The following is a 27,257-nucleotide window of genomic DNA, read 5'->3' on the forward strand; positions in this document are numbered from 1 at the left end:
GGTTGGATTCGCTTCCGGAGGCGCCCAGCCCTCCCCTCTTCGTCTTTCGTGCGGCCGATCCTTCGAATCTCCGGAGGGCAAGTGTACTGGATGAGCTGAGCCGGACTGGCCAGTCTTCTTGTGTTGCCCTCCACGACGGCGAAGATAGCGCAGGCTGACGGCCAATGGCCAAATTCCTGATTTCTCACTTATTTGTGGTCAGCTGCGGCAAAGAGTGGCGAGACCCTCTCAGAGACGAAGATGGAGAAGGTGCCAACACCGTGGTAGCTTGAGCGTGGTCTACTTCGGGGGAGTAAGAGCATTTTTACAGCAAAGAACGCTAACAGGTGCGGCGGTCGGTGGCTTCGAAGATGATGAAGAGAGAAGGGGGATAGAAGAGATATTCACACAAATAGGGAGAAGAGGCCACAGAGCCCGCGTACAAGGATCGGCTGAGTGGAAAGAGGGCGCAGGTGCCGGAGGTGTGGCTTGCTGGGTTATGAGTCGGCTCCCTCCTCCCCCTCCTTCTTCTCCTTCGCCCACGTCACCCACTCGTCCAAGACGCATGGCCCTGCGAAGAGGAAGAAGAGCGATGAACATGAGCGGATGAAGGGGAAAGAAGAGGAGGAGAGGATACGTACAGGCGCCGTTTTCGTCGTAGTTGCCAAAATTGACGTCAATCGTTTTACAGAACTCGAGCAGACTTGTCCACTGGTCCACATTCAAGCCCTTGTACGAGTCCTGTTGCTTTAGGAACTCGAGGAAGGAGCTGGCCAGCGCATGGCGGTCAACGAGCAGCAGGCCGATAAGGACCTGCGCGATCTCGATATCTGCACACCCGGTGACGGTAACGATCAGCAAGAGAAGGCTGGCGGTGGTAGCAGCACCCGTGGCATCAGCACGCAGCATCTTTTGTTGTATGGAGTTTGGGTTGTGTGAGTAGCACTTACCTATACACTTTTGCTGCGGCTCCTTGGAAAAATCGAATGTGAAACGATAGATATTCTTGAAGGTGACGGCATCGTCCAGCTCGGCGCGGAATTTGGGCATGTGCTTCTTGATTTTGTCCAGAGTGTCGAGCCTGTCCAGACAAGGGGATGCATCATAAGGCAGAGCAGCGGTGTGCGTACGCACTCAAAAGGGGGAGGGGGGTACCCAAGCGCTTCAAATCCTTTCATGAACTCTTCCTTTGTGAAGCAGCCCATCTGTTGAGCCTTGAGATGGTAGGCGATTACGAGAGTAATGACCTGAATGGAGGTGGAGGGGAGATGAGAGGGGTTGCGGAGAAATCATGGAGCAAGAATCGTACATCTTCGGGATCGATCTCTAGATCCTGGCAAAACTTCTCCATTCCCGTGGTGCCGATCATGGGCTCATCTTCTCCTTCTTCCTTGTACTTGTTGAACACCTCCTCTAACCGCTTCGCCGAGAAGGCCTGCCCATCCTCCTTCTGCGATGCTTTGGTTCTTTGTTGTAAAGGCAGGTTGAAGAGAGATGAGCCATTGGCAAGATAGGACAAATCGTACTACTCCATGTGATGAGAGAATGTACCCCACTGACTTCGATGACGATGGCGTAGAGGGCTTTGCACTCGGATTTTGGGGAGGAGCCTGCCTTGGCGAGTCCTTGGCAGGTTGCGAAAGCTCAGCCTTCACAGGACTCCTATCGGCGGCCTTCACCGGCTTCTTCGACTTGGTGTTTCCCATCTCTTCTACTTCTATGCGATGTTGTACTTTCTTGTCTTTTCAAGATGGAGCAGGGAGCCGCGCGAAATAACTCTGCGCTGCAGTAACCAAGCGTGGCTTCGTTCTAAATCAAAGCTGCTCGAGATGTTTTGATTGAGGCGCAGGATGATTGCAGGGCGTGAGAGAGCACAGGAAGAAGAGCGAAGACAGCTGCTGGCGCAACCAACACCCAGGATATCGCAACGCACCTTCCCTCTTAGCCGACAGCTATTTCGTTCTGATTTCGGAGAACGCACAACTATGCAGAGTCGACCGTAAATGATTTGCACACGTGAAGGCCGAGCACCTTTCTGTTGTGTTCATTTTCTCATCTCTCTCGCAGCTCTGTTCAATCTCTGGGGGGGCTGCAGCGCCACGGCCTTGGACCAAATTTTGCCCTCTTATTCTCACACAAATCAGTCATCCCACATCCCTGGATTAATTAAGAGCAAAGAAGCGAGTAGAGGAAATAATGAAAAGGAAGACGTCCTACCATCCCGAACACGCCCACCCGTACGGGAACGGGCAGCATATGGGCCACAGCGGGTTTCAACAGTTAATGGGCGATCCGGCGACAGGCCCGTTCAACCTTGAGGTCCAAGATGTTTTGGATGAAATCGCGGGGTAACATTTGTCTTTTCCATCCTGCCCGCCCTCGCACCCGGAAGGAGGGGTCCTCTTCTTGCTGCTCCTGCTCGTGTGCCACCGACGTGCTTCTCACTCTTGCCACAGGAAGCATTTCAGCTCAGCAAAGTGCAGCAACATGGAGCAGTTGTGCACCACCCTCGAAGAAGCCTTCTGGGACTACAAAGATCTCTACGCTGCCGAGAATCCAGACGTCTTCCCTGCAGTGACCTTCAAGCAGTTCGTGGAGCTGTGTACACACTCCTTCTCTCCTTCCTCCTTCCTCCAGTCGCGCGTGCCGCTGACGCGCTTCTCTGGCGGTGGTCAGTCTTTGGGGCAGGCCGGGCAGAGCAGCCGCCCTTCTGCAACTTTCGCTCTTCGCCGCGGGACATGGCCGACTGGTACCTCAAGTACAAGCGCACGCTCAACAGCTACGGCGCCATCCTCCTCGACTCCACGCTCAAGAAGGCACCCACCGTCCCTTTGCACGCCTCCACGCGTTTTTTGAGCACACACACACGCGCACACACACACACACACCGCACGGCACTCGCAACACGCGCTGAACGTCATCGGTGCTTGGCCACATAGTGCGTGATGGTGCGCGGCATCGGCACGAGCATCTGGGGCTTCCCCAAGGGCAAAGCCAAGTTCGTGCCCAAGGCACGCCAGAAGGAGGTACGCAGGAGAGCGAAGCAAGTCAAGCTGCGCGCCAATGGTCACCACGTGTCACGTCTTACTCAATGATGTCGCTTTCGTCGTCTGTAGGGCCCGGGCGAAGCGGAGGAGGCCGCGGGTCCCGCGCTCGATATGGAAAAGGAAACCGCCGTGGAGTGTGCGATCAGGGAGGTCTTCGAAGAGCTCGGCATAGACCTTACCGACCGCATCGACGAGAAGCTGGTACCCACTCCCTAGATGGCTCGAGCTACGCGCCATTTCGCTTTACTGACGACCAACGGCACGACACGCACAGCTCATTGAATGGAATGTGGGGAAGCGCAAGGCCGTCTTCTTCATCATTCCCAATGTGCCGCGAGACACACCTTTCGCGCCGCAGCTGCGAAACGAAATCGAAGAGATCGCCTGGAAGCCCGTCGGCATGCTGGCGGAGCTCAACAGTCACTACAAGCCCCTTGCCGAGGTACGCTCGGACTTTGGCTTAGAGCTGTGCGAGTGTACTCACCTTGGCTCGCCGCTGCCGCAGAAATTGCAACAATGCATCGCCGACTACAAACCGCCAAAGGACGAGAAGGACGCCGCCGGGAGGGAGAACGGGGCCGAAGAGGCGGACGACGATGACGACGACGAGGGCAGGTACGCACGTTGAATCAATGGCGTGCTCTTCGGCCGAAACTTTCGTTGAATGCGCGGCCCGCGCTTTTCGTGGTTCTCATCATCGTACACGGTGCAATCTCCTCGCAGACCGGGGCACGCCGAGGGGCGCGACGCCTATCCCGGGATCGCCTTCAAGCTGCGCCGGATCAAGGAGGGCTGCAAGCGATGCCCCCTGTGCGGCATGTGGTTCATGCCCGGGCGCCAGCTGCACATGGCCCGCCACCTCAAGACCTGCGCCGAAATGGAACTCAAACAGCTCGAGGTACATGGGTCCGGCATAGCACCTCCAACCTGGTGCCTCGGCCCTGTGCTCACGTGTTTTTCTACGACCAGGGAGAGGCGCCCAATGCACAACCGCAGCAGCCCCAGTCTCAGCCGCAACCTCCGCTTGTTCACCAGTTGCCGCCTCCCGATCAGTGGGCGGCCGGGGCGCCGCCCACGCCCCACCAACAGCAACTGCCGCCACAGCCCATCTACTCCCCGCCGCCGTCCATGCCCATGCCCGTGCAGCAGCAGCACTACGGCGGCCCACCACCCCAGCAGCAGCTCTACGTGCCGCAGCCGATGGGTCCCTCCCCGCCCGCTACGCAGCCAGCCTCCGCCCTGCAAGCCCTCCAGCAGGCCCTGCAGAAGGCAGTCGGCGAGCGAATGGCACAACAACAACAGCAACAGCAGCTCCCCAGCCCGCCTCAGTCGGCCTTCAGCCCCTCTCCTCCGCCCTCCTCGTTCGGCGCGCCGCCGCAGCAGCAGCAGCAAATTTTCCTCCTGCCTCCGCTGCAGCCTTCACCGCCGCCGCAGTATCAACCTCAGCAACCGGAACAGCCCTACCACCAGCAGCAGCAGCAACAGCAGCCACCACCCTTCTATCACCCGCCGCCGTCCCCGCAGTATCATCAGCCCCAACCTCCTTCACAGCAACAGCAGCCACCACCCCAGTTCCTGCCCGATCAGCAGCTACAACAGCCACAGCATCAACAACAGCAGTTCACCAGCTTTTTCCCTCAGCAGCAGCAGCAGTATGCACCACCACAGCAGCCGCCATCCGGAGAGGTTCCCCATCAGCAGCAGCACTACGGCGGCCCACCACTCCAGCAGCAACAGGCAGGCCCGATGCAGCCGCAGCCACCACCGCAGACCACGCAGCTGGGCCAGACGCGAAGCCAGATCCTGGAGGGTCTGCAGGCGCTTTTGCGCGGTCCGTGAGGTGTCGCCAAGAGGTGCGCTGTCGGCCGGTGTGTGTACAGAGTTGTTGCAAGTGACAACACCAAGCTGGCTGGGCGAATGTAGTGTGCTTTAAGGAGGCGGTTTTGTCAGTGAAGTTTCGTGGTGCGAGAAGAAATTCAAAAGAAAAGAGTAATCGAGGAAAAAAGGCGGAGAATGTTGGGCGTCTGGCTTTTTTCTCGAGTGTTTCTCTTGTTCGTGGCCTCTGCGTTCAGCTACTCGAGATTAGCTGGGAGGACCAAGAGACCTTCCTCCTGTTGCAATTTCTCATAATTGAACAGAGATCCATGTCCCATCAGGGAAAACCATCAACCAGCACAGCACCAACTCCAGATGCAGCGCAGTTTGTGAGCCGAGGCGGCAAAGGAGGTCGCGGCCGTGGAGGTGGCGGCGGACGAGGCCAGAGCTTGAACAAACAGCAGCAGAAGACGTACGTCTTCCACGCATGGATCACAAGGGGAGCTGCTGGGTTTCGCACTTGCTCCTCTCTTGCTCAACATTCCAGCTTTCATCGAAACATAGATTGACATTTTGATCCATCTTCGATCTATCTATCAATCTCTAACACCACCGTTTCCATCGCTTGTGCAGGCGTCAGAACCCGCCAGGAAGCGGCAACGGCGCTCAACAGGGCAGCAAATCTACCAGTACGTCGACGTTAGCTGCACCTATCGATTCTCACTTCCGTAGCTCACATGTAGATCAAAATGTGCTTACCGATGCAGGACCTCCTGCTGCTGGCCCAGCTGGCGGCGCAGCTCCAGCCCAAAATGGTAAGGATGGCGCAGCGCCCAAGCAGCAGACGCAGAGCTACGTGCCCAAGGTCACGCCCGCCACAAGCAACGCGGTGCCGCAACCTGCGCCAGCTGGCGCGGGCGCACAGCAGCTGCCCACTCCCACCACTACTGCTTCAGCCAGCGCCCAGCCCACACCCGCGCAGCCAGGTGGCGCCGCCGCCGAAGGCAACGCTGCTGCCATCCAAGCGCCCTCACCACACGCTCCCCAGCCTCGTGCGTGCATCCCACCACCCATTCCGCACGTGACCCTGCATGTGTAGATGTTGATTTTATATTTTTATTTTAATTGTTTTTTTCATTGTTTTAATTGATTTGCTAATCGATCCTGCTTCGCTACTCAGGACCGCCCGTGGCGGCCAGCGGCGGCCAGGGTCCCGCTCCTCCCTTCGTCGGGTTCACAAACGGCGCCGGCGCTCCTCCGCCTGCAGGAGGTCGCGGCCGTGGAATCCCGCCCCGCACGCAATCCGCTCCACCCAATCTCAAGGAGCAGAAGCAAGCCGCCATATTTATTCCAGCCAGAGCCACGCCCAACCCTGCTGCCTTCCCAGGCGCTCCTTACTATGTACGTAGTGAATCGCTCATTTGCTCGTTCCATCTCCCTCTCGCTACGCGAAAATTGGCCAATTCTCATCAATCGCGATTTACAGCCCCCTCCTGGTGCGCCCTACTACCCGCAGCCTCCTCCTGGCGTGCAGCCTGGAGTGAGTCCAACGCATCCCTACGCGCCACCTGGCCAGGGTGGCGTTCCCCCTCCGCGCGGTGCCATCTACCAGCCCCCCACGCATGGCCGAACTCAAGTGCCCCCCGGCCCTCAGGGCGGCCCGCCCCAGGGCGGTATGGGCGGCCCTCCTCCTCATGCGGGCCAGGTGGGCGGCCCTCAGATGGGTCCCCAACAGCCGATGGGTCCCCCCTCCGGCTACGTGCCGGGACATCGATTGCCGCCATTCGTGCCTGGCCGCGGTCCCTACATGCCGCGTGGCCCTGGAATGCAACAGATGCCGCCCCCGCATTCGATGCCCATTCAGATCCCTCAACAGAAGCGCCGCAGCAGCCGTATCGCCATTATCGACCCTCAGACGGGCCAAGAGGTGAACACCTCGCCTCCCAAGGACGACTTGCCCGGTGAATCCTCGGGCTCGGCCGGCACCTCGCCCTACCAGCACTCGCCCCCGAGCTCGGGCCTGCGACCGACCGGCGGCATCATGGGTCACCCCTACGCCCCCGGAGGCTCGTCGCCCTCGCGTCAGGCGCCGCCCTTCAAGCCCGACATGGGCGCTGCCGACTTCAGCGACTCCGAGCAGTTCGCGCCCAACCATCCCTACGCGCCCGGGCGTAGCGCTGCCATCCCCATCATCGACAAGCCTTCCAGTTCTCCCAGTACGTCCATCTCACCGTCGTCTTCTCCCTGTTCTTTCTTTCTTTTGGCTTCTTCTTCGGCGCTGCAGCCACTCATGCCCACTCCCGGTGCAGTCGTGATCACCACGCCGCCTCAGATGCGTGCCGCCGCCGCAGCAGACGAGCAGGCTAAGGCCACCGCGGAGGAACCTGCGAAGGACCAGACTGCCGCCGTCACCGACGCCGCGCCCGTGAAGGAAGCGGACAAAAAGGAGGAGAAGGAAGAAGAGAAGGAGAAGGAGGGCGCCAGCCCTCTCCCCGAGGCGGCCACGAAGGAAGAGGAGAAGCAGCCCGAGAAGAAGACCGACGCGGAGGTTGAAGCGAAGCCTGCCGAGGTCCAGCCTACGAAGGACGAGGCCAAGGCCGAGGAAGTCAAGGCCGAGCCCGTTGCTCAGGAGAAGGACAAGACGGAGGAGGAAAAGAAGGTCGCCGCCGAAGCCGCCGAACAGCCTGCCAAGGAGGAGCCCCAGCCTGCCAAGGAAGCGGAGCCCACCACCAAGGAGGAGGAGGCCGCCGCGCCCACTTCCGAGAAGGCCACTGAGGAGCCCAGCAAGACCGTCAAACAGAAGCCCGCTGCTGCGACCGAGGACGGCGGCAAGAAGGCGTCGGCTGACAACAAGAAGACCAAGTCTGGATCGCGCAAGGCCACCTCTTCGAAGAAGGGCGACGAAGGCGAGTCGAAGGCGGCAGTCGTCGCTTCGAGCACCGACAAGAAGGAGGACCAGCCCCAGGAGAAGAAGGAGGCCGAGGAGCCCGCCAAAAAGGACGAGGCGGAGCCCCAGGCCGAAGAAAAGGCTGCCGAGACCGAGGTACGCCTCGTCCGCTGGAGCCGCTTTGCTCCTCGTGCTGACTCTGCTTTTTTCCCGCTTTTGTTCAAAAGCAGGACGATGATGACTGGGAGGTCAAGGCGGAGAAGGAAGACCTGGTGCTGCAGAAGGATATCTCCCTGCGTCCGACCTACGCCGGCTCCAACGCTGTACGTGTTCTGCCACCGCCACGATTGCCCGTTCCTCCCACCGACGGAGAGTCATGACCTTTGTTCCTTTTTTCCAGCCGGGATCGTTCAGGCCGACGATCAACCCGCAGGCTGACGCCTCCTGGAACGGGTCCGGCACCAAGAGGACCTACGACCGTGACTTCCTCCTCAAGTTCCAGACCGTATTGCCCCCCCCCTCTCTTCCCCTTGCACCGTATCTTTTTCATCGTCGTTGGCTAACGTACCTCTCCGTGCATTGTATTTAGTACTGCCGCGAGCGCCCCGAGGGCCTGCCGTCGGTGGAGGTGATCCTGGGCAACGAGGACAAAGGCAAGGGTGGCGGCGGCGGCGGCGGAGGCCGCGGAGGCAAGGGTGGCCGCGGAGGCGGCATGGGCAGCAGCGGCGAGTGGTCGCGTGGCGCCCAGCAGCAGTTCTCCGGACGCGGTGGTCGTGGCGGCCCTGGTATGCCCGGCATGCCGTTCGCTCCCGTGCCCGGCAAGTTCGGCGCACCCCCCGGGCTGGCTGCTCCCATCGCCCGTGGTCCCGGTGGTCGTGGTGGCGGCCCGCCAGGCGGTCCCATCCGCCGCGGTCCCAAGAAGATCCCCGGCCGAGAGACCCCGCCCCCTGGCATCATGCCGGTACGTCGCCCACGCCTCCTCCCACCGCCTCGGGGTGCTCCTGATGCCTGTGTAACGTTAACTCACCACGCTTCCCCTCCCCCCTATTTATTTCTTCTTTATTCTCACAGCCGCCGGAGCCGGTCGCCCCCATGACCGACAATCCGTCTGTGTGGAAGCCAAGCCGTCGCAGAGGCGACGACAACGAAGAGATCTACGGTAAAGTTCGAAGGTACGACATACATACATCCCCGCAGCTGTGAGAAAGAATTCTTTCTTTTTAGCTCGTGTGCTGTGTGGCTGACGAAGTGGTGTGGGTGGCTTTCTTGGGGCGCTGCAGCATCCTCAACAAGCTTACGGGTGACAAGTTCGGACCGCTCAGTCAGCAGATGGTGGATCTGCTCAAGTCCAAGGCCACGGACGTGGAAATTTTGAGGGAGATCATCAACATCATCTTCGACAAGGCGCTTGCCGAGCCCGGCTTCAGTACCATGTACGCCGAGCTGTGCCGCGTGCTCGAGAAGAACTGCCCCACCTTTGAGACCAACAAGGAGGGCAAGCCTCAGGTACCAACACCCTCCAACCCCTTCGGCAACCACTGCCCGTTCGCATGGGGTCAACGCCTCGAGACTAACGTTCTGACGTTCATTCTCCGCCACGAGCGCAGACCTTCAAGCGAATTCTGCTGAACCGCTGCCAGGAGGCCTTCGAGCACAAGCCGCACGACGAGACGGTGGATAACGATCCCCTCAAGAAGGAGGAGGCCGACATGAAGCAGAAGCGACGCATGATCGGCAGTACGCGCACCCCGCATCTCGTTAACGACCCGGGTTATTGCTTTTTCGGTTCTACGCAGCTGCTGACCCTCTTCTTTTTCTTTCCCCGCGTGTGACGCGCAGACATCGTGTTCATCGGTGAGCTGTACAAGGAGCACATGCTGACGGACAAGATCATGCACGAGTGCGTCTTCCGCCGACTGCTGGGCGACATCAAGAACCCGGTCGAGGCCGACCTCGAGGCCCTGTGCAAGCTCATGAACACCATCGGCAAGGTGCTCGACGTGCCCAAGGCCAAGGGCTACATGGACGCCTACTTCAAGCGCATGAAGAACCTCACCCAGAACCCCAACATCCCCTCGCGCATCCGCTTCCTCCTCCTGGTACCGGCCCGCTTCTACTTTCTCTTCCACTCACTTCCCCCCCACCACCACACATAGCGCTCGCCTCTCACCGCACCTTCTTTTATTCACGTCGCCGCACTGCAGGACGTGCTGGATCTGAGGGCCAACAGGTGGACCTCGTCGGTGACGGAGAAGCCCGCCAAGCCTGGCGCCGGAGGCCGCGGTGGTGCTCCCCAACAGCAGCACAAGCCCGCTCCTGCTCCCGCTGGTACTGCCCCCCCCTCCAATCTAGCCACAGCCACGTCGGGCGAGTTGGTTAGTTCGCCCCATCGCTTACTTGGATATATGTCAGGCGGTCGCGGTGCTGCGTATCGCCCGGCTGGCGCTGGCGGACCCTCGCACGGCCCTCACGGAGGCCCTCGCGGTAATGCCGAAGGATGGGAAACGGTAAGTCGCGCCCTAAATCACACCCATGACCGCCACGACGCAATTGCGTGTGTCGCTTACCTGAGCTCGGGTATTCGCAGGTGGGAAGAGGTGGTCATCGCGGCGGTGGCGGTGACAGGAGTGGAGGTGGAGGCGGCGGCGGAGGCGGTGGTAGCGAGCGTGGCCCACCGGTGACGCTGTCGTCGGGCGAGGTGGTGCTGGGTCCCAACCAGTCGCGCATGGGTCCGACGATGGGCGGTACGGGAGCCAAAGGCTGGCGCGACGTCAGCAAACGCCCGCAGGATAGCCGGCGGGACGCCACCCCTGCCTCCCGCCCGGGCTCCGGCCCCGCGCCGGCCCCGGCCAAGGGCAACATCTTCGCCGCCCTCTCCGACATCTCCGAAAAGTCGCCCCAGGTACGTCGAACGCTGCTTTGTTTGCGATCTTCCGATTGGTTCGGAGTGATGAAGTGCTGGCACTGGCGCTGACGCTCAACTTGCCGCCGCTCCACCAAGCAGGCCGAGTCCAGGCAAGCGGGCAGGCCCGCATCGCGAGACCGCAGCCGATCGAGGGAGGGACGAGAGCCGCAGCCCTCGCCCCGCGGCGGCGACCGAGCCGAGAAGGCTGAGCCTCTGCCTTCCCCGCGGTCGCGCGCTGAGAAGGAGGACGAGTCCGTCGTTGGCCCGCTCGACCCGGAGACCGAGGTACGCCTCCTAGCGCGCTCGCTTCTTTTCAACAGTCACATGTCGTATATGTGGCTCATGTCTCTCTCCTCCCAATCTGTTCAGAAATCGATCAAGCTGCTGCTGGAGGAGTTCCTCGACACTCAGGACGAGGACGAGGCCCGCCAGTGCGTGGACGACATCGAGGCCACTGGCTTCCAGCCCCACCTCGTGAAGGCCATCATCGTCATGGCGACCGAGAAGAAGGAAGTGGTCCGCGAGATGCTCCTTCAGCTCATCACCCACTTCACCAAGAAGTCGACCATCACCGCCCCTCAGTTCGTTGCTGGGTACGTCTTTTCTTTTCTTTTTCTTTTTCTTTTTTTACATCTCGTGCGTGTTCCGATTTGCGGCCGGCTGACGCGGTTTGTGCGCGTGCAGTCTGCGTCTGGTGCTGGAGCAGCTGGATGACATTAAGCTGGATGCCCCGCTCGCCCCGAAGGTGGTGGGCCAGTTCATGGGCAGCGCCCTCCTGGACAACTACCTCGACGCCTCCTTCGTCGTGCCGGCTCTGGAGCCCCTCGTGGAGAGCGGATCGGCCATCTCCGTGCTGGTCGGCCTCTTCAACTTCTACATCGAGAACACCGTACGGACTCGCGTCGCCCCCGCCTTCACTGAAGCTGCGTCGGACCACATTCTCTTATTGTGCGCGTGCTGACGTACGGTTACGTGGGTCGATCAATGCAGAGCATCGGCGAGACCCGGGACTTCGTCAAGGAGGCCGGTTGGGATATCACCAGCATGTTCAAGACCAGCAGCCGGAACGCGACGAGCATCTCGGAGTGGCTTCAAGTCAACGTACGCCTATGCAGCCCGGGCTGAGCGAAACTTTGGGAATCGATGGTGACCACGCTGACCACGCTGTTCTGTATCTTCTGTGTGTTGGTCCTTGCTGCGCGCGTGCAGAACTTGGACACGGTCTTCCCTGTCGCATGGGCTCACGGCAAGCTGCAGGCGATGCTCGCGAGCGGAGACGACGCGGAGAAGATTTTGAAGTGGATCGATGAAAACGTCTCCAGGGAGGCCTCGCGCGACGAGGAGTTTGCCCAGCGGCTCACGCGCCTGTTCCTCGAGTTTGTCGCCGCCCGCACCAAGTCCATCAGCGAGCACGACAAGGTGCTCCCCCCCACACACACACACACGTTTTCCTGTCACTGTAATACGCGTGTTTGGTGACCGCGATTTAACAACCAACCAACCATCAACCAGGTTGTGGAGGAGGAGACCAAGCTGTTCGAGCAGTACGCGCCTCTGTTGAAGAAATTTTTGTCGGATAGCCAGGCGCAGGTGGACTGCCTGTCCGTGGTCCAGCGCTTCTGCTTTGAGCAGAATTTTCCTGAGGGTACGCCCACTCGCGCACCTATTCCCTCGGGCACCGTTGCAGCCTGCCTCTCTGTTCGATCTCGAACGCTCACGCTTGACTTGACGCGTGCTATGTGTGCAGGACTGCTGGAGCGGTTGTTCCAGGTGCTCAACGACGCCGAGGTTGTGGATGAGGAGGCCTTCCGCGAGTGGGCTGCCGACAAGCAGGACTCGTTCGGCAAGTCCCAGGCCCTCGCTCAGCTGGCCAACTGGCTCAACGTGCTCGCTGAAAAGGTGCTTGCACCACCTTCGCTTCACTTTCTTTCCTTGAGCTCAAGTGAAGCTCAGCTGAGGTCTTACCCGCGCCCGTTGTGAACATGTCAACTTACAGGACGAGGAGGAGGCCCACTAATCTTGGAAGAGAGAGACGAAGAGGACCTCTCACCGCCGCTTGTACAGAACAACAGGCGGGCGCCGCCAACAAACAACCGCGGCGGTGCTCCGGCCAACAACGACAGCGTGCCTCTCTTCACACCGAACCGTCTTCCTCAGCGCTCCTCACCCAAGGCTCAATGTTACTATTTATTTGCCCCCGCGAAAGAAAAAACAACACTAAGTTCATCAACACGACGGGAGTTGGGGAGAGCTCTGAAAGATTGCCGTGGGGCCACTTTCTGGCTGTAGTGGGGAAAAGGGAAGAAGGAAGAAGACCCTCACCCTCACCCCCCCTTCTGGCAGAGGAGAGAAGCGAGCGAAGAGGCGGAGGGGCGAAAAGGCGGAAGAGAGTTCTGGCGGGAAGTGCGCCTGTTGTCTACAAAAACTCAAAATGACGCACTTCCCTTACCAAAGTTGAGGTGTCGGATGACGTGGCAGGTGGTAAATGGCACGGAGGTGGACGAAACAGGAGTAGAGTTCTCTGGCCTGGCCAAGCGTCGACACCTGTGCGGCGTTTTCTGTCTCGTTTTCTCGTCCGCGCCCAAGCAGCACAAGAAGCCAGCCTCGCCCGCACCGGTCTAGTAGCTCAAATCCTTCAACCCCCACACACCGATAGCCATGGACGTCCTCCACTCCGCTTCCGCCCTCCTGGCCGCCGATGACGGCAACACCCCCGCCGCTGCCGCTTTCTTCGGCTTCATGGGCTGCGCTTCCGCCCTCGTCTTCGCTTGTACGTTTAACCCCCATTCAGCGGCCAACCCCTTCGATAAGATCGGTCGGAGGCGGTTGATTAGACGAATTTGTGGTGACTCAAACGGAGATTTGTTATCGGATGGCGACCCCTTGACCACCCGCTAATGTCGCATCTCTCCTTAGGCCTTGGTGCTGCCTACGGTACCGCCAAGTCTGGCGTCGGAGTGGCTGCCATGGGTGTTACCAAGCCCGACATGGTGATGAAGTCCATCATTCCCGTCGTCATGGCTGGTGTGATCGGTATCTACGGTCTCATTATTGCTGTCATCCTTGCCACCAACGGTACGTCGTATCCGTCCATTTCCGGCCAATCATTTGATCACATTGGCTCATTTTTCCAATTTTCTACTCGACCACAGTCACCCCCACCGCCTACACTGCCTTCCGTGGCTTCGCCCACCTTGCCTCCGGTCTCTCTGTCGGTCTTTCCGGTCTTGCGGCCGGCATGGCCATCGGTATCGTCGGTGACGCTGGTGTCCGCGCCACTGCCCAGCAGCCCCGTCTCTTCACTGGTATGATCCTGATTCTCATCTTCGCCGAGGCTCTCGGTCTCTACGGCCTCATCGTCGCCCTCATCCTCTCCACCAAATAAGCGGCTTGCTTATCTACGCGATCTGCTTCATCGGCAGCTCAATTTTTCAACACCACATCATCACCGCCTGTCTGGTGTTGCGGATTTGTACATGATGGTGTGCTCTGGGGAAGTAAAGGCATTTCAATCCTACTCGACTCCCGCGATCTCTTAACCAGCAGGTGACAGATTATCGCATTTTCATCAATGCATTAAATGATGGGTTGCCCAACAAACCATGACGTGTTGTGTTGGGTTGCGAGACCACCAACCAGCGAACTCTCTTTTACTCGATTACCAAACAATGCATCGCACACGCAGCAACAGCAATCTCTCAGATCTGAAACCGGACGAAGATTTGCTCAAGAAGATTGGAAAGAAGAGCGGCATGGCTTCCAATACTGCGAAGACGTGGGCGTACCCCAACACCAGAAGGGATGAGAGCGTTGTCGACGAGCACGGCGTCGCTGACCCCTACCGCTGGTGCGTACACCGCCAGGTCCAAATTGCAACCTTGCGCTACGTGCACATAGCTCATTCGATCTCAATTGATTGAGAGCCCCTCCTTGCACCTCCTCACGATGTGGCGCTGACCTCTGCTCCTTGGCAGGCTGGAAGACCCTGACTCAGAGGAGACCCGTGCGTGGGTGGAAGAGCAGAACAAGCTCACCTTCGGCTTCCTCGAGGAGTGCGACTACCGCGGCAAGATCCACGAGCGGCTCAAGGAGGTCTACAACTACCCCAAGTATTCGTGTCCCTTCAAGCGTGGCGATCGCTTCTACTTCTTCAAGAACGACGGCCTCCAGAACCAGTCCGTGCTCTACACCCAGGAGACCCTCGACGCCGAACCCACCGTACTCTTTCTTCTCCCAAGCTTGGCGGCTACCCGATGCTGATGGTCGCCGCTCAAGGTGTCATGAGATTACGTTTCTAATGTCGTGTCGTGTCGTGCCATGTGCGTGTGTCGTGTGCGCGTAGGTCTTCATGGACCCCAACACGCTGAGCGAAGATGGTACGGCGTCGCTGGGCACGCGGGCCTTCTCCGAGTCCGGGGCATACTACGCGCACGGCATCCAGCGGAGCGGGTCCGACTGGCAGACAGTCTACGTGAAGCAGGTGGCGTCGGGCGACAACCTGCCCGACAAGCTCGAGTGGGTCAAGTTCTCCTCCATCGCCTGGACCCACGACGACAAGGGCTTTTTCTACGCCCGCTACCCGCCTCCGCCCAAGATCGACGTACGCGCGCCACCACCTCCCACGAATCGTTGTCGCAACACTCACACGATGTCGCGTGTGTCGTGTCGTGTCGTGTCGTGTCGTGTCGTGTGCAGAGCACGGAGGGAGGCAAGGCGGGCAGCGAGGTGGACACCAACCTGCACCAGAAGGTGTACTACCACAAGCTGGGCACCAGCCAAGAGGAGGACCCCCTCATCTTCGAGACCCCCGACGAGCCCACCCTCATCTTCGGCGTCGAAGTCACCGGTCCGTACCCCTCCTCCTACCTCCCTCCACCGCGCTCGCTTGCTCCCTGGCCACTGACCTGACCGACTCACGCTCGAACGGCGACTGTCTCCATAGATGACGGCCGATACCTGCTGCTCACGCACCACAAGGGCACAGCGCCAGTGAACAAGCTCTACTACTACGACCTGGCTCGCTTCGAGCCCGCCGCCGGCGGTGACCACGGACTCTCTGTACGCGTTCCCCACAACATCGCTCGTGATGATGATGTCGCAGAGCCGCAGCAACTCACATCAAGGGGGGCGGTCGCTGGCGGACCGAACCGAACTGGGTTGGTGTGGCGCAGGTGGTGAAGCTGGTCGACAACTGGGAGGCGCAGTACGAGTACATCACCAACGAGGGCACCCTCTTCTGGTTCAAGACCAACCTCAAGGCCCCCAAGAACAAGCTCATCACCATCGACCTCACCCGCCCCGACGAGGTACGCTTGCCCTCCACCGCCACCACAATGGGCCGTGTCGGGCTAACGCGAGCGTGTGGTGTGGTGTGTCGTGCGGGCGTGACCTACACAGAGCGAGTGGAAGGAGCTGGTGGCGGAGAGCGAGGACGTGCTGGACTACGCCATCTGCTTCGACCACGACAAGCTGGCCCTCGGGTACATCCACCACGTGCAGACCGTGCTCTACGTCCACGCCCTCGTCTCCGGCGAGCGCCTCCTCTCCATCCCCATGCCCGCCCCCGGCACCGTACAGGGTACTCCCCGCAGCCCCTCTCTCTATTTCCCGCCAATTTTTTCCGCCAAAAGCGACACTGCTTTCCCGCCAAGGCGATGATGATGATGATGGTACTGATGGTTGATTGCTTGCTTGAATGCAGAGATCTCGGGCAAGAAGAAGGAGTCGTACCTGTTCTACTACTTTGTGTCGTTCCTGTACCCGGGCACGATCTTCCTGTACGATCGGACGTCGAAGCACGGCACCGAGCCGGTGCCGTTCCGCGAGATCCAGGTGCCCGGGTTCGACGCGAGCCTCTTCGCCACGGAGCAGGTGTTCTACACGAGCCGCGATGGCACGCGGGTGCCCATGTTCGTCGTCTCCAAGCGCGACACGCCGCGCGACGGTAGCGCGCCGGTGTACCTCTACGGCTACGGCGGGTTCAGCATCTCCATCCAGCCGTCGTTCTCGTCGTTCCGCATGGTGCTCATGCAGAACCTCAACGTCACGGTGGCGATCGCCAACATCCGCGGCGGCGGCGAATACGGCGAGGACTGGCACACGGCGGGCACGCTCGAGAAGAAGCAGAACGTGTTCGACGACTTCATCGGCGCGGCAGAGTGGCTCGTCGAGCACCGCTACACGTCGCCCGCGCGCATCGTGATCGTGGGCGGCTCCAACGGCGGCCTGCTCGTCGGCGCCTGCACCAACCAGCGCCCGGACCTGTTCGGCTGCGCCGTGGCCCAGGTGGGCGTGCTCGACATGCTCCGCTTCCACAAGTTCACCATCGGCCACGCCTGGACGCCCGACTACGGCTGCGCCGACAACGACGCCGACTTCCAGTACCTCATCAAGTACTCGCCCGTCCACAACGTGCGCCCCGGCACCACCTACCCCGCCGTCCTCCTCACCACCGGCGACCACGACGACCGCGGTACGCCCTGTCCCCTTTTCTCTTTCTGACGATCGCGTTGGCTCACGTTGTGCGTCACTGGCCACACGACACTCGACACCACACACACACACACACACAACACAAACAGTGGTGCCGCTGCACTCGTACAAGTACATTTCGGCGCTGCAGCACACGGTGGGCTCCTACGAGAAGCAGGTGCAGCCGCTGATGATTCGGATCGAGACCAAGGCCGGCCACGGGGGCGGCAAGCCCACGAGCAAGGCCATCGAGGAGGCGGCCGACACGTACACCTTCATCGCCCGCACCCTCGGCCTCACCTGGACCGACTGAACCACGACTCCGTCATGACCATCAACAAACGAACACAACGGCCTGTTACATACGCCCATCGTCGTCGTCGTCGGCATCATCAACAACGATTACGCCCTGCACTGCGAGGACTTGGGGTAGCGCCGTTGTTGCCGGGGTTGGCACGAAAGTGCTGTGTCTCGTCGTGCCCAATACCCCGCGGCGGTACTTGCCTGCGGTCAACGCGAAGGCGCCGTTGGCTCGAGCTCACTTTATTGCGCCTCTCATAAGTGACCGCCAAAGTGGTGCCACCGAGGCGACGGGTAAAGTGCAAGCTTACGACTCTGGTTGACGGCGGCACTGACGCGCCTGCCCGCCTACGACTCCTCTACAAGGCATGATAAGTTGGGTGTCCCCAACGGTGAGGGGCACCAACGTCGCCTGGGGCAGCCATCACCGCACTCAAGCCGCGGTCTTCTCGTCTGGCGTGTGTGCTCACCGCGCATCCGATCTGGCTTGAGTGCGTGCGGACCCGATCGATCCGGCGCCATGATGGATGATGCCACAAATACAAGCCGGTCAAGAGTCAAAGATCATCACCCAGCAAGCTGTTTCTCCGACGGATCTGATTGGTTGATCAGAGAGTGTGGTAGTTTGACCTAGCTCGACTCAACTCCGGAGGTCCAAATCAACTCCCACAGCGACGACGGTAAGACGTCTCCCCACGTCTGTCCAACCAGTAGTGGTTGGCCGTTGGGTTTTAGCAGGCTGAAAACCACTCTCCCAACTTCATTCAATTTTTGTCTTCACTCCACACACCATCATCACCACCCAACCGCTCATCCTCAGGATGTCGCTCTACAAGGCGCTACTGTCTATTCTTGTGCTACTACTTCTTTGCTATCAGGGTACACCGCCTTCGCTCTAAAGCCCATTGCCCTTTCGAGTCTCACCATTCTCCCTCTCTGGTCCTTTTCTCTGGTCCCACTATGCTGTGCAGTAGACGCCTATGGAGTGGAGCTGTTTGGCGCGGGAAGTCCGAACGCCGTGTCCGTGCTCGCGTCGTGGAAATCGGACTACATCTACACCCGGGACGATGTCAGGTCTGGCCGCCACTTGCGTGAGTGTCTCTCTGCTCGACTTGTTGTTGTTGTTGTTGACCGCCTTCTCGCACCGCAGCATTTCGTACACCAACACGGGCGTGACGACGGGCTTGGAACAGTACGCCGACGGGGAACTGGTACCCGCTCCATCCAATTTGGATCAACTGCTCCAAATGAACATCACTCGGGCAAGAGGCTCAGCTGTTATGTTTGTGGGGGGGGGGTTGCTCGGGCAGGATTTCGTCTGTGTGGACCGCTTCTTATCGGATCAGGATGCCGCCGCGTACGGCAACCTCATCCAGTTCCCGCTCATGGGGCAGGCCATCGTCATGGCTTACAACGTCCCCTCCCTCTCTTCTCTCAACGCGAGCTTGGTACGCCCCCCCCCAAAAGACAATCTTTGACCAGATGGTTGGTCTACATGACCTCGTTAATGTTTGGGCCAATCAGAGAATCGACCGGGAGACTCTGGGCCTGATCTGGGCGGGCAACGTCAGCGTGTGGAACGACCAACGAATTAAGGACCTCAACCCGGGCCTGGCCTCGTCCCTGCCTAGCACCAACATCACCCTGGGCTACAACAACAACATCGCCTACTCGTCGACGGAAGTGGTCAAACGCTCGCTCGAGAGCTTCAGCCCCGACTTCGCGAGGCTGTTTGCCGCAGCCGGCCGGGACTTTGCCGACATGCCACCGGCCCTGCGCGGGACCGCAGAGTCTGCCGGCGTCTCGACGGCCGAGAGAGAAGTGTGGCTCGGCGTACACTCCCCACAGCGCGATCACGCATCACAGCACACACACACACACACGCACGCACTAGCATTGCCCTGGACGAGACGCGCCCCTGTTGAATGCATCACGCGCTGGCCCAGCGCATTGACCCACATGTGGTGGTATTCATGGAATGCAGGCTCATGAGGACAGCATCACCTACCTCAGCTATGCCGATGCCATCAAGTCGGGCTTCCCACACATGGTGATGTACAACAAAGCCGGCAGCCTGGTGGGTCCGTCGACGGCCACCGTGCAGGCGGCCATGAGCCAGTTCCAGACCGAATTCGCCCACAGCAACTTCTCGGTGGACATTCACGACGCCAACGGCACCAACTCGTGGCCCATCTCCTACCTCACCTATCTCGCCCTGGACCGCAACGTGACCGGCGTCGACTGCACCGCCGTCCAGGAGCTGCTCGCCTTCGTGGCCTGGATTCACACCAACGACGGGTCCGTTGTTTCTTGAATTTTCTCTTCTTTTCTTCCGTTTTCCCAACAACTTGTGTTGTGGCCACATACAGGGCTAGCACGGACGCGACCAGCATCAACTATGTGCCACTCGACACAAGCCTCAAGAAGCGGATCGTGGACCTCCTGAGCACGGTTCAGTGCAACGGCGAGCGTGCCTATTCGACGGCCTTCCTCATCGGCATCGGGTCGCCGCTGCCCATCTTCACCTCGTGGGCCGTGGGCTGGTCGTCGGCCCAGACGCGGGCCAAGTTCTACCTGTCCTCGTCCACCACCGGCAAGGACCGCCTCGTGAACGGCAACGCCGACTTCAGCGTCACCAGCAACGGCCTGGCCAGCAGCTACTACGACCTCCTGTCCGACCTGCAGATCGTCCCCACCACCGCCTTCGCTCTCGTGCCCGGTATGGTTTATGCGGCTTCTCCCGATTGGTCATTGCATTGTGTACAATCACAATCCAATAACAACCAACCAACCAACCAACCAACCAACCGCAACACAAACAGCGTACAATGTGCCGGAGTTGAAGGGCAAGACGCTGGTGCTCGACTTGCCTACTATTGCGGGAATCTACCTCAACACGGTGACGCGGTGGAACGACCAGCGCATCAAGGACCTCAACTCGGCCGACGTGGCCGCCGCGCTGCCGGACCAGGACATCATGGTGGTGACCCACAACGTGAGCTCGGCCTACACCCAGCTCTTCACCCAGATGCTCAGCCAAACAGTCCCCGACTTCGCCGCTCAGGTTCGCCCACGCTTGCTTTATTTGTGGTGCTGGTTGTGGTGCTGGTGGTTGTTCAACACCATCACAGTCTCGGCTGACCGATGCTCGATTCCACACACACACACACACACACACAGGTGGGATCGGGGTTGATCGTGTCATTCCCGATCCAGCAGACCAACAGATCCATCAACACCTCTACCACCAACGTGGCAAGCCTCTTGAACAGCAATCCCTACTCGTTCATCTTCTGGCAGCACTTTGACATCCTCACGGTACGCTGCCCCCCCCCAGCTCTCTTCCTCTTCCAATTAACTGTCATTGCGCCGACGCGGCCGTGTCTAAGGGTTGTTGGATGCACCCTTCAGGCCCGAGGTCTCAGCTCGGCGTCGTTGGTCAACCCGGCGGGCCAGGTGGTGGCGCCCTCTACCGCCTCTGTGCTCAGCGCGCTCGACGACTACCTCGCCTCGACGGCCGCAGCCGACCGCTCCTACCAATCGATCCTCCTCGGTACAGCTCACAGATCCCAGTCCTTCCCCCTGGCGGCCGGCTGCATCCCCTGACCACTTTCTCTCTACATTTCCATGGTTTGTGCTTTGTGTTCTGTTCGCATCAGGCGGAGGAGCCGGCAGCTGGCCCATCACAGCGTTCGGGGCCACGGTCTACCGCGGCACGGGCATGGACGACTGCAACAAAGCAGCCGCCCTGGCCGACTTCCTGCTCTGGTCCCAGACCGACGCTCTTGCCCTGCGGAACGCCGTCAGGTTCGCCTTCTCGCTCTTTCCCTCTCTGCGCCGATTCGTTCTCTCGCTGACTGGACGCACGACGCACACACGACACAACGGCCGTTAGGCAAGGATTTGTGCTGCCGACGGCTTCCGACGAGGTCAACCGCAGCTTCATGCGGCAGCTCAGGGCCTTCACCTGCGCCGGTCAGCCCGTGAGCGCGCTGGCCAACTGCATCACCGACGACGGTCAGCTGTGCTCGGGCCAGGGCACCTGCACCAACAACGCCTGCGCCTGCGACTCGGGCCGGGAGGGCCTGCACTGCGAGAGCGCCACCAGCGCCAGCTCGAGCGACTCCACCATCGCCATCCTGGGTACACCACCGCACACGACACACGAACACTTCCGCCGCACACACGCACTGACGCTCTCGGCTGTCGCAGCGACGGTGATTCCGGTGTCGGCGGTGGTGGCGGGGCTGCTGGTGGTGCTGGTGATCGTGGTCGTGGTGCTGGTGCGGCGCAAGGGGAGCGGAAGCGACGACTGGGAGATCGAGTACGACGAGCTCGAGGTGGGCGAGCAGCTGGGGGCCGGCGGCTACGGCGAGGTGCACAAGGCCACGTGGAAGGGCACCGAGGTGGCGGTCAAGGTCATGGCCTCGGAGCGGATCACCAAGGAGATGGAGAAGAGCTTCAAGGACGAGGTGCGCGTCATGACCGCGCTGCGCCACCCCAACGTGGTCCTCTTCATGGCCGCGTCGACCAAGGCCCCCAAGATGTGCATCGTCATGGAGTTCATGGCCCTCGGCTCCCTCTTCGACGTACGTTGGCCCCCTTGTGGTCCACCATATAGCCCGGCTGAGACTGATGATGATGGTGATGATGTGGTTCTGTGGCGGCTGAGACTGATGATGGTGATGATGTGGTAAATGGTTGGAATGATTGCAATGCAGCTGCTGCACAACGAGCTGATTCCGGACATTCCGTTTCCGCTGAAGGCCAAGATGGCCTACCAGGCCTCCAAGGGCATGCACTTCCTCCACTCCTCCGGTACGCACTGCTCCCCTCCCCCCTTCGTTCTTTGTCTCGCTCCATTTCGCTCTTCGTTCTTCTTTTCCCCCCATCGGACACGCGTCTAACAACCGCACGCAGGCATCGTGCATCGGGACCTCAAGTCGCTCAACCTGCTGCTCGACAACAAGTGGAACGTCAAGGTCTCTGACTTTGGCCTCACCAAGTTCAAGGAGGACATCAGCGGCCCTAAGGGCGGCCTCGGCGGTGGCGGTGGCAAGAACAACAACCACATGGCCGGCAGCGTGCACTGGACCGCGCCTGAAGTGCTCAACGAGGCCGGCGACGTCGATCTGATCCTGGCCGACGTCTACAGCTTCGGCGTCATTCTGTGGGAGCTGCTCACCCGAGAGCAGCCCTACCTAGGCCTCAGTCCGGCAGCCGTGGCCGTGGCCGTGATCCGGGACAACATCCGCCCGCGCATGCCCGAGGCCGGCGCCGCGCTGTGCCCGGCCGAGTACGAGGATCTCATCACCGGCTGCTGGCACCACGACCCCACCATCCGCCCCACCTTCCTCGAGATCATGACCCGCCTCTCGGCCATGCACGGCGACTCGACCACCACGGCCGGCAGCGCCACCTCCTACTCCACCTCATCGTCGTCGGCCTCGGGCGAGCAAAGAGAGAAGACGACGACGAAAACGAAAACGAAAACGACGGCGACCACGACGACGAGCTCGTTCGGGTCGTGGACCCTGCCGTCGACCACAAATTCCTCGCATTCCTCATCATCGTCGTCCGGCTCGTCTAAGCACTTGTCCGGCGTCGGCATGACGGGCGCCGGCGGCGGTGGTGTGCGGCCGCCGGAGGGCGAGATGGCGATCGTGTTCACCGACATCACCCGCGCCGCCTCGCTCTGGGAGTTCAACGCGGCCGCCATGCGCGACGCCACCCTGCTCCACAACCAAGCCCTGCGCGACTCGCTCAAGCGGCACCGGGGCTACGAGGTGGTGTTCGTGCGCGACCGCAACTCGGGCGAGGGTTCGTTCTGCATGGCCTTCCAGCAGCCCGTCGACGCCCTGGCCTGGTGCGCCGACGTCCAGCGGAGCCTGCTGGGCGTGGCCTGGCCCGAGGCGCTGCTCGAGCACCCGGGCGCGGCCGAGGAGTGGGGCGACACCGATGACCGGGTGCTGTTCCGGGGCCTGCGGGTGCGCATGGGCGTCCACCTGGGCGCGCCGCGGGCCGTGCGCGACCCGATGACCCGGCGGGTGGAGTACATCGGGCCGGTGGTCAACGCCGCGGCCCGCATCACGGCCCTCACGCACGGCGGCCAGATCGTGATGAGCCACGCCGCCTTCCAACGGATCAAGGGCTCGCCCGAGCTGGCCGCTATGATGGGCGGCAGCGACGGCAACGGCAGCCAGGAGCAGCTCAAGAAGGGCAGCGTGGTGGGCCTCGGCAAGTTCGAGATGCCCGATTCTCCGGATGGCACGTATCCTGCACGACACGCACGACACGACACGTCTGATGATGGTGGGCCGGCGGTGCAGGATCGAAGCTCTTCGAATTGAAGACGCCGGGATTGGAGGCGCGGTTCTTTGGCGGGGTGACGCTCGAGGCTGGGGGCGACGGCACGTCGACCAACAAGACCACCTCGGGCGCCGGCACCTCGCACGGCGGCGGTGGTAGCAGCAGCGGCGGCAGCCAGCCCGACAGCGAACCCGGAAGCGGACGCGAACTCCAAACCGTCGTCGGGGAAGGGTACGATCCCACCGAGCGTGTGCGATGCGCGCGTGTCTCACACGCAACACACACACACGACACACACGACACACACGACACACATAGGATGATGTTCAAGGAGGACACGTTCCTGACGTCGGCCAACCTGTGTCGGTGGATCATCGACTACGGCGAGATCCAGGTGGGCAAGCAGGTGGGCCTCGGGTCCTACGGCGTGGTACTGCGGGGCAAGTGGAAGGGCGTCGAGGTGGCCGTGAAGCGATTCATCAAGCAGAAGCTCGACGAGCGCCGCATGCTCGAGTTCAGGGCCGAGATGGCCTTCCTCTCCGAACTGCACCACCCCAATATCGTGCTCTTCATCGGTACGCACCGCACACACCGCGCATACCACGCATACCGCACGCGCTGATCGTCGCGGGGGGTGAGGTGACAGGCGCGTGCGTGAAGAAGCCCAACCTGTGCATCGTGACCGAGTTCATGGCGCGGGGCAGCCTGCGCGACACGCTGGGCAACAGCGCCATCAAGCTCACCTGGAAGCAGAAGGTCAAGATGCTGCGCTCGGCCGCGCTGGGTATCAACTACCTCCACTCGCTCCAGCCCGTCATCGTCCACCGAGACCTCAAGCCCTCCAACCTCCTCGTACGCGCCACAATTGCACACACGACACACGGCACGCAAGACACGACACTCACTGTGTGCGTGCGTGCGTGTGTGTGTGAATCACGGCGAACAGGTGGACGAGAACTGGAACGTGAAGGTGGCGGACTTTGGGTTCGCGCGGATCAAGGAGGAGAACGCGACGATGACGAGGTGCGGCACGCCGTGCTGGACCGCACCGGAGATCATCCGCGGGGAGAAGTACGACGAGCGGGCCGACGTGTACTCGTTCGGCGTCATCATGTGGGAGGTGGTCACGCGCAAGGAGCCCTTTGCCGGGCGCAACTTCATGGGCGTGTCGCTCGACGTGCTCGAGGGCCGGCGCCCTGCCATCCCCGGCGATTGCCCGACCGACTTCCGCAAGGTAATGAAGCGCTGCTGGCACGCGTCGGCCGACAAGCGACCCAGCATGGACGACGTGCTCTCCTTCTTGGCCAAGCACCTCGACGCCGATGACGCCGGCGCCATGATCTAGATGAGACCAGCCAAGGAGTCACCAAACATCCATTTATTAGTAAGTTACTCTGTTTTTGGTTTGGTGATGGTGAAGACTTGGCAAGCTGGTCAGTCCCGGTGTGGAGGCGGCCTTGCCCACCACCTCATCTCCGGCATCCGCATGGCTGCAGGCTGGCTGCCACCACCTCAACTGCACGGCGGCAGCCACCCCAACAGGTAACCCGGCAGTGGACGTGAACTCACAACCAGTCCGTGAGCCAGAGCGTGTGCGATTTGCAACACACACACGTGGCACACACACCGCACAGGGTTTTCTTAAAAGTTGTATAAATAAGTAAAACGCATGAGTGCAGCTGTGTCAGAAGCATCGCTGGTGTACAATGGTGGGACCATGCTCTTCATAGGCTTGCTTTGCAATGCACACAGATGTCCACATGTCAGATGACAATGAGCCCAAAATGGAACCACCTGATGAGAAGTGAAGAAGCATTCAATGATCAGATCAGAGCAGAGAAGATCAGTGCTCTGTCATACAGGCTGCACATTGTCAAGGTGGGAGTGTGCACCAATCCAGCTGCCAATGAGTGGATCTGGTTGAACAGGGTTGATGCGAGGAACATATGGGAGAGTTCGCTTGTCCTGAGGATTGAGAGTGGGGAGGCTCAGTTGCAATCAAGGTCATCTCATTGACATTGAAGGCATTGATGTGACTGAGAGTAGAGTAGCAGCACGCACCAATAACTTGGTCATGTCACTCTGCATCCTCTCATGAAACCCTTGAAACTTGCATCCACCGCCTGTGTTTGGACCAAAAGGGCGTCAGTACTGCTGGACTCAAAGGCAAGGCTTCACACCAGAGGTGAGAGGGCAACATGCCAGAAAGGACAATGTTGTTGTACAGGTCCTTGCGCAGATCATCGTCAATGAGCTGTATGGCATCACTGACAAAGGCAGCCAAGCCCATGGGTGGACCCTCCTCCTGTCAGCATCGCTCACCTCGGCCGATGCAGAAGCGTGCGTGCTTGAGAGCAACGGATCAGCACGGATGACAGGGCTGCGCCCCAGGGGCACTGTGGCTGAGCTCCGCGCAGAGCTTGTGGTGTGGCAGTAGGTGGGATCAAAGTAGGTCTCCACGCAGCCAAACACTTCTTCGCCAACGCGTAGTACTGTGCCGTCTGGAAGGGCGTAGCGAGTGATTCCGACCTGCACTCAACAATGATAAGTTGCATGTGCGGTGTGTGCCGTGAGTGTCGTGCGTTGTGCGTGTTTTTCAGGCTTTTCGGCAGAGAGCGTACCGGCTCGCCGTCGAGTACGTTGGTTAGCACGATCTGCGAGAGCTCCTTGGGAAGCCTGCTCAGGTAGAGTGCCTCATTGGCCGTAGCCGCGTGCAGGGCGTCCCACCGTGCGTGCAGCTGGTGTGCGGCGTCGCGTTCAGTGGCCACGTCGAGCGCCACCCGACACACACGCTCCTTCAGCTTGCCCACCTCACGTAGGTCCGCCCCCGCCGTCTTGGACAAGCGACGCCACGCTGAAGAACAACAACAACAACAAAGAAGAGACAATCATGAGGCTGAGCAAAATGTCAGTGGGTGAGAAGAGGAGGCGGATGCGGTACTTCGGAAGGGAGAGTCATTGAGGAGGTCAATGAACTTCTTGGTGGTGTCAATCCCACCGTAGGGCAGCTTTTTGATCGCGTGAGACAACGCGTAGCCTGTGCGTTTGTGAGCAAGTAGCAAGTGTATACGTGCTACTTGCGGGATGAAGGCGTTGCAACACAAAGTCTTTACCTTCATAAATGGGTGCCAGGGTGGTGGAGTGGTGGCCGCAGTCCACAACGATGCCAGTGGTGCGGCCAGCTGCGTAGAGGCTCAGCACCGCGCTGGTGCCCACATAGTAGCCAGCCACACCAAACCTGCAGCCACACAATGAGGCCAAACCAAAAGAAAAATGTGCAAGTAGTGGCTGTCAGGGGGGGGGGTTGATACTCTTCAAATGCCAGCTGGCAGCAGCGCTCGCGGTGGATCTTGGGGGCCAGGGCGGCCTCGGCCGTTATGAGCATGTGCTCCGTGGTGTCAACGCAGAGGTGCTGAGGGCCAAACACGAGTCGCCACAGGTCGGCCACCTCCTCGATGGCCAGCTCGCTGGAGTCCCTGGCGCCTCCGTCCTGGCCTTCGTGCTAGCCGCCCCCCAGTCCACCACCAGTGTCTGCATTTTATTA

At 60.4% G+C, this 27,257-nt stretch overlaps 7 protein-coding genes across 7 annotated transcripts; 5 read left to right on the forward strand and 2 right to left on the reverse strand.

Moving 5' to 3' along the window:
* Window positions 1-476: 476 nt before the first annotated feature.
* On the reverse strand, window positions 477-1,685 carry ACA1_053260 (DCN1 family protein 4, putative; the record flags this gene model as incomplete). The annotated part of the gene is made up of 6 exons (XM_004343956.1): window positions 477-550; window positions 621-809; window positions 930-1,060; window positions 1,135-1,226; window positions 1,289-1,445; window positions 1,531-1,685. 6 exons carry the CDS (start codon window positions 1,683-1,685, stop codon window positions 477-479), a joined length of 798 nt encoding a protein of 265 aa, XP_004344006.1.
* A 781-nt stretch (window positions 1,686-2,466) lies between these two features.
* On the forward strand, window positions 2,467-4,865 carry ACA1_053270 (hydrolase, NUDIX domain containing protein; the record flags this gene model as incomplete). Its single annotated transcript, XM_004343957.1, has 8 exons — window positions 2,467-2,581; window positions 2,668-2,804; window positions 2,919-3,005; window positions 3,096-3,227; window positions 3,301-3,468; window positions 3,532-3,641; window positions 3,750-3,924; window positions 3,996-4,865. The coding sequence occupies 8 exons, from the start codon at window positions 2,467-2,469 to the stop codon at window positions 4,863-4,865; spliced, it is 1,794 nt and encodes a 597-aa protein (XP_004344007.1).
* Window positions 4,866-5,602: 737 nt separating this feature from the next.
* On the forward strand, window positions 5,603-12,650 carry ACA1_053280 (Eukaryotic translation initiation factor 4 gamma 3 (eIF4-gamma 3), putative; the record flags this gene model as incomplete). Its single annotated transcript, XM_004343958.1, has 25 exons — window positions 5,603-5,656; window positions 5,683-5,893; window positions 6,022-6,242; window positions 6,376-7,057; window positions 7,151-7,266; window positions 7,288-7,884; window positions 7,959-8,051; window positions 8,129-8,233; window positions 8,318-8,689; window positions 8,800-8,900; window positions 9,009-9,234; window positions 9,336-9,465; window positions 9,568-9,827; window positions 9,933-10,056; window positions 10,087-10,103; window positions 10,141-10,235; window positions 10,354-10,630; window positions 10,733-10,918; window positions 11,003-11,226; window positions 11,318-11,522; window positions 11,624-11,734; window positions 11,843-12,052; window positions 12,146-12,278; window positions 12,381-12,532; window positions 12,630-12,650. 25 exons carry the CDS (start codon window positions 5,603-5,605, stop codon window positions 12,648-12,650), a joined length of 4,923 nt encoding a protein of 1,640 aa, XP_004344008.1.
* A 641-nt stretch (window positions 12,651-13,291) lies between these two features.
* ACA1_053290 (Vtype ATPase, C subunit) lies at window positions 13,292-14,018 on the forward strand (the record flags this gene model as incomplete). The annotated part of the gene is made up of 3 exons (XM_004343959.1): window positions 13,292-13,403; window positions 13,550-13,708; window positions 13,786-14,018. The coding sequence occupies 3 exons, from the start codon at window positions 13,292-13,294 to the stop codon at window positions 14,016-14,018; spliced, it is 504 nt and encodes a 167-aa protein (XP_004344009.1).
* Window positions 14,019-14,301: 283 nt separating this feature from the next.
* Window positions 14,302-17,417, forward strand: ACA1_053300 (prolyl oligopeptidase; the record flags this gene model as incomplete). Its single annotated transcript, XM_004343960.1, has 9 exons — window positions 14,302-14,480; window positions 14,608-14,851; window positions 14,976-15,233; window positions 15,329-15,479; window positions 15,576-15,691; window positions 15,805-15,939; window positions 16,031-16,211; window positions 16,335-17,105; window positions 17,215-17,417. 9 exons carry the CDS (start codon window positions 14,302-14,304, stop codon window positions 17,415-17,417), a joined length of 2,238 nt encoding a protein of 745 aa, XP_004344010.1.
* An 808-nt stretch (window positions 17,418-18,225) lies between these two features.
* Window positions 18,226-25,058, forward strand: ACA1_053310 (serine/threonine kinase; the record flags this gene model as incomplete). Its single annotated transcript, XM_004343961.1, is given in 19 exon segments — window positions 18,226-18,283; window positions 18,376-18,478; window positions 18,555-18,615; window positions 18,715-18,852; window positions 18,929-19,237; window positions 19,389-19,702; window positions 19,774-20,123; window positions 20,227-20,468; window positions 20,624-20,722; window positions 20,816-20,957; window positions 21,064-21,211; window positions 21,300-21,547; window positions 21,617-21,993; window positions 22,126-22,222; window positions 22,325-23,716; window positions 23,734-23,944; window positions 24,032-24,288; window positions 24,360-24,565; window positions 24,660-25,058. The coding sequence occupies 19 exon segments, from the start codon at window positions 18,226-18,228 to the stop codon at window positions 25,056-25,058; spliced, it is 5,151 nt and encodes a 1,716-aa protein (XP_004344011.1).
* Window positions 25,059-25,147: 89 nt separating this feature from the next.
* Window positions 25,148-27,098, reverse strand: ACA1_053320 (actin subfamily protein; the record flags this gene model as incomplete). The annotated part of the gene is made up of 8 exons (XM_004343962.1): window positions 25,148-25,210; window positions 25,606-25,678; window positions 25,939-26,018; window positions 26,111-26,242; window positions 26,335-26,567; window positions 26,655-26,750; window positions 26,827-26,951; window positions 27,025-27,098. 8 exons carry the CDS (start codon window positions 27,096-27,098, stop codon window positions 25,148-25,150), a joined length of 876 nt encoding a protein of 291 aa, XP_004344012.1.
* Window positions 27,099-27,257: the final 159 nt, after the last annotated feature.

This window comes from Acanthamoeba castellanii (assembly GCF_000313135.1).
Source record: "Acanthamoeba castellanii str. Neff unplaced genomic scaffold scf7180000084594, whole genome shotgun sequence".
NCBI classification, from domain to species: domain Eukaryota; phylum Discosea; order Longamoebia; family Acanthamoebidae; genus Acanthamoeba; species Acanthamoeba castellanii.